The 5,425-nt window shown below is 46.6% G+C and overlaps 1 protein-coding gene across 6 annotated transcripts; it reads right to left on the reverse strand.

Annotated features, from left to right (window-relative positions):
• Positions 1–589: 589 nt before the first annotated feature.
• Positions 590–5,143, reverse strand: LOC141021208 (HMG1/2-like protein). 6 transcript variants are annotated; one of them, XR_012181407.1, is made up of 9 exons: positions 4,392–5,143; positions 4,051–4,283; positions 3,882–3,954; positions 2,831–2,866; positions 1,841–1,918; positions 1,698–1,740; positions 1,539–1,584; positions 1,014–1,078; positions 590–903 (listed from the first exon to the last, which is right to left on the reverse strand). XR_012181407.1 is itself a non-coding variant. In XM_073496307.1 (8 exons), coding segments are annotated over exons 3-7 (228 nt in total). In that variant the 5' UTR covers positions 2,890–3,954; positions 4,051–4,283; positions 4,392–5,143; the 3' UTR covers positions 590–903; positions 1,014–1,076. The 6 variants fall into 6 exon arrangements, 1 of the variants encoding a protein (XP_073352408.1); XR_012181405.1 differs by having other exon boundaries at positions 1,841–3,031; positions 3,134–3,954; XR_012181406.1 differs by having other exon boundaries at positions 2,022–3,954.
• Between the last annotated feature and the right edge of the window lie 282 nt (positions 5,144–5,425).

A 5,425-nucleotide genomic window follows, 5' to 3' on the forward strand; every position in this document is an offset into this window, starting at 1 on the left:
CCCATTGATTCTCTTGAAATATCCCTTTTTCATGATGCTTGCTATCACTACATGAAATATGTCAACTTGTGACCTTGACTATTGGTCACTGAAAGGTCATTGTTTTTCATTTGCGACCTTTTTGTGACCAAAAACAGAAGGTCAAAAGCTGGCAGTCGTAAACTGAAATTAACGACCTTCACTGTGAGAAGGTCGTAGACGTTTACGACCAAAACAGAAGGTCGTTGAACCCATGACCTTTTGTTTTGGTCACTGGCTGTCTGCCCAGGCCACGTCGGATCCGACGTGGCAATCTGACATGGCAAAATTACGACCAATTGGAAAGGTCACTGACAAGATTCAGCCCGGTCTAGTTCAACCGTCTTTGCGGGCCGAGCCCATTTATTATATTTTTTTCAAGCAATTTGTTTCAACTACATGGGCCGAGCTCAAGAATTCAGCCTTTTTATTTTATAGGACGCGGCCTTATACGATTCATTTATTTATTTTTGGGCCTCAAACTTTTTGTAGTCCATTTCAATTTTGGGCCTCCATAGCAAACATTCACAAACTTGACGAGCATTGTTCTAGCGACAGTGAGATACAAGGATTTCAAACAAGCATGTATCAAGACCATTTTATTTCTTTCAACGCAAAAGTATTCCTTAAACAGCCACGGGTACAACAGTAAGTACATTCAACAATCCATCATCAATCGGTGAACAGACTATAGCTACCAGCAGCAGCCGCCTGAAAGACTAAGAGACTACTAAGGAGCTAAACTAACAGCAACCATCCATCATCAATCGGTGACACTAGCAATGAGAGAAATCGGCGACATTTCAAAGACCCCACCCCCTCCTGCTGCTTTGCGTCGCTCACCTCAGACTGGGACTTGTCAGAGTCGTCGGACGCCTCTCCTGCCTGAAACGAAAACAGGGATGGGCACGAAAGAGCATGGATCAATACCACAATGTTGTGTTAATATCACATGGCTACGATTCTGATGAAGGTGTTTCACGTGAATGTTATACCAGTGGGTTGTTGTAGGTGTCGATCTTTTTGGTGTACTTGGCCTTGGCAATTTGGGAACCTTCTCCTGCAATTCATTTAAACAGAGGAGATGTTAATGTGGTGCAAGGCGATAGATTCTCGGATAAGTATTAACAGAAGAAGAATAGTTGAACAAATCATGTGAAATGGCATGGCGGATTTGGAAACAAATTCGAGCAGTAGTTTGAATCGATGAGCACAGACTATACAGATTATAACAAGGCTACAAGGCTACGGACATTTGAACACAACAAACCATAAATTTGAACAACCATAGAGAATAGGAAGTAGATCAACAATTACATAGCTACTAAATTCTAAATATCACTGACCAACTGGGTCAAACAATACCCAAATGACACGGTGCAGCTACACAGAAACATGGAAACCAACTCACAGTCCGCCAAAATTTCATCGCATCACCGAGCAAACACTGAGATCAGGCGGAAGAGACCAACACCGATTAGAGCAGTAACAGAGAGGGGATGGTGGAGCGGGTAACTTACAACATGACTCGAGATAGTTCCACTTCTCACCACCGCCCTTGCCAACCTGCGATTTGAACACAAATCAGGACACAGGATTTGAAAGGAAAACTATCATAGCACCAGTTTGAATAAGAACAAGGAGACAGGAGTGGGAGCGAAGGGAACTGAGATGCTTACCATGGATACAAGCTTGATGTTGGAGTCCTTCCTGAAGCTGTCCCTGCGAAAACAGAACCAAAACGAGCCCAGTCAGGACGCGTCACCATGCCACAGAAACAACACGAATCAAACCACAACAACAAATCAAATCCGGGGCTCACATGAGGACTAAGACGGCGCTCTGAGGGTGCTTGGGCTTGTTGGAGTCCTTCTCGGCCTTGCTCTTCGTCACCACAAGTCTGCATCGCCACAGAAATAATACCAACAAAGCGAATCAGAACCCGACGTGAAACAACATCAGGAAAACGCAAGCAGAACCACCACGGGAAATGAGTCCATCACCTAAAGCCAAGCAGATGATAACACCGAGTAAGAAAGACTGATGAGAGGTGCTGGTTTACCTAAAACCATTTCCTTGATAACACTCATTTCCATCTAAGGAACAACATCTCGTGTGATGAAAACTTACAAAACAAACGACTCTTAACACAATATCACACCTACTCATAGGTGAGAACAAGGAACATGCCATTTATATTTCAAATTTAGAAGAACATCACTGCAATCATCCATAGCTAACAAACCTAGATAGAAAGTAATAAACTTATACCCCTGATACAGACCAGGAATCAGCACAAACAATCAGTACATTCTAACATGTTAAGTGGCTACCATTCCAATCATAATCGTACCATGGCATGAAAGAACAAAAATCAGTGACCTCCCTGCTACAAATTAAACTGATGCTCTTCTAATACTATACCATTCAAGCTCATGGCCGGGATCAACAATACTAATAACCTATAGATACCATGGCACAGCAGCAAGCAAATAGTGCAATAATCCCACCACAACGGGGAATAAGTTTTTGTTCATAGTGCATCAGTTTAGAATTTGAAATCTACTGATATTTTCTTTCCATGGAGAAAATCCTTACAATCGGCAAATACAAGGACCATGAGAAAGGGAGACTAGTTTAAAGCTAAAGCAATGCCAAAATAGTATCAAACTGATTCATGTAATCCACTTAATGTCAAAACAGTAGCTTAAAGGTTCAAAACTATTAACATTCAGAGCATTAAGAAACATGTGAGCCAAATTTTGTTCTGTATCTAGTAAGAATTCAACACAATAAAGGTTCAAAGCTCGACCCGGTACTCCATCTCCTTCTCCGCCATCCCGAACATCTGCATCGCACAAGCACCACCATCAATTAACCTCAATCACAAGCTTGAAATCGAAGAGGAAGGCATATACACATAAAAAAGAACATGAAAATTCCAGAACAAGGCGTCTTGTAGTTGCCGGGTAGCAACTTGAGAATGAATGATTGATATCCTGGAAGTTGTAAACTGGAAGCCAGAGAAGCTACTAGTCAGGTTAGTTTCAAGTTCTGAAACTGAATGCATGGGGTCCAGTATTAGTATTCTGTGTAAATTAGTCATATGTTGTACCTATAGTTACGCAATGATTTTGCTCATGTCAGATAGCATGTACTTCTATACGAGAGAGAGGATTGCTATCAGTCAGTTTGTGCTAGTCGGCTGCAAATCTACTACATTTTATTGTGCAATGTCAGTCAATTTGTGTAGCTAAACTGCTAACAATCAACCGAGCAAGTGCATATGTACTGCTCGTGAGCACGGCCGATTTTTTAATCAGACTAAATTAAGATCGCAAGACCATTTTCTCGCACTGGAAAGTTACACTATACTTCTTCAGAATAATCCAATCATTTTATGACAAAACCAAATATGTTGCAGAACAAAAACTCTACAAGGTGAATAGTAGGAGCTGAGTTTTCAAAGAATGATACATCAGAAGCATAAAGTAGATATTCTACGGGTTCTGTGGCAAGCTAAGCAAGTCACCAACTGGACCAAAACCCCTGTAAGTTATGTTCAACAGACTGATGATGATAACGTGACTTCAACTGATACCTTGGGTCAATTTCTGCATTCGAGTAATATGACATTCAAACTTTTAATACGAAAACCATGCATTGCCCTGTGATACAAAGTGGTGCTATAAAACACACGATGTTATGTTCCAGTGCAAGCAGACTGAAAATCTGGCATCATTCATCATCACACCGTATGGTGCTGCAAGTAAACTATGTGTCTAGTTTATTAAACAGAGTGTTATGTTCAGGTGTAAACAGACTGAAAATCTGTGCGGGCAAATCACGTTGGAGAAAGGTACTTTATGGTTGGGTCGCGACGAGGAGAGAGGTCGAGTAGGCTTCCTGAAACTCCTCCATGGATGGCACGGGGACCTTAAACAATGAAAAGACAACAATCAGCGCACTGTCTAAGGTACATTCCAGCAAACACGTAGTAGATGCAAGGATGACCAAGAGCCAGCGCATTACCCAAGCCAAGCCCTTAAGCTCTAGGTTACCAAATTTGTCATCCAATGTGAGGCAGTTCCAGTATGCAGTCCACCTCATGTATGGGCTGCGGAGTCGTTCTTGCCGCAGCACCGGTTTGGTAGCCCCTCCGTGTGTCCAGGATCTCCACCTTGTCGTCCAGCCCGTCGTGCATCCTTCCGCTTGCCGTGGTCGTGGTCTGGCCGGCGCAGAACAAGAAGAGATGAGATCTGCATCTGCCCATGGAAGGAAGAAAGCAAAGCGAGCAGTGGCACATGAGATGGGAGAAGGTGCAGCAGGTTATGGAGGAGATTCAGAACGGGGAAAGAAGGAGGAGGGTGTACCTGGCCGCCTCCTACCTCGCCGTCGTCAAGGGCCACCACGGCGGCGGCGGCGAGATCCCCCATGTACTACGAAGGAAGGGATCTGGCACCGTCTTCGCTGGAACACGCGTGGAGGAAGGATCCCTGGCCATCTTTGTCGCCCCATCCGCGAGAGGCTAGGGTTTCAGGCGCCCACGGGGAAGGGTCGCCGGAGGGGCTTGGGGAGACGGGGTCGCCGGCCGACGGCGGTGGCGCTGGGAGAGAGGAGTTGGGCGGGCGGCGCGGCGGCGGCGGCTGGAATTGGGGAGGAATCGGGGTGGGAGAAGGAGTAGTGGAGTGTTGCAGTCTGCTCTGGTTTGGTTGGGTGAATCGGGGTGAGAGAAGGAGTAGTGGAGTGTTGCAGTCTGCTCTGGTTTGGTTGGGTGAATCGGGGTGGGAGAAGGAGCAGGCGAGACTGGCCCTGCAATCCGACGAACATGTGATCTGGGAGCGGGGGTGGGGAAGGGGACGCGGACGGGAGGAGAACCGGTCGAGGAAGGAGGTGGTGGCGGGACGCGCTGCTGCAGGACGGGGAGGAGGTGGCGGCAGCGAGGAGATGAGGGAGGGGGTGCATCGGGCCGCCGCCATGGCCATGGCCGTGCCATGCGGCAAGGTCTATGTCATGAGCGAGGATTCGACCGCGGCCGTGGGAGAGAAGGGGAGCGGAGGGGTCGCCGGCGGCCGGGGTTGGGGGAGAGGACGGAGGATGGCGGCGGCGGCTAGGTGGTTGGGGATCGAGAGATTGAGACGGAGGGGGAGCGAGAGGGTTGGGGGTGGCGGCTGTGGGACGAGAGGGGGAAAGTGGATCGGGGGAAAGGAGGGGACATGAGTTAGGGTTTGGGTGAGAGAGGAGGGGGAGAGGGCTACCGTTCGATTCAGAACCATCCGACGGTGGTGGATGCATGATCTGCGTGATATGCCTATGAACCAATCAGAATGCATCAAACAATTTGAAGACCTTTTGACCTTTTAAATTGGTCATGATTGATTACACACAAATTTTTCATTCCATTTTT

The sequence above is a fragment of the Aegilops tauschii genome, chromosome 4 (assembly GCF_002575655.3).
Source record: "Aegilops tauschii subsp. strangulata cultivar AL8/78 chromosome 4, Aet v6.0, whole genome shotgun sequence".
NCBI lineage: Eukaryota > Viridiplantae > Streptophyta > Magnoliopsida > Poales > Poaceae > Aegilops > Aegilops tauschii.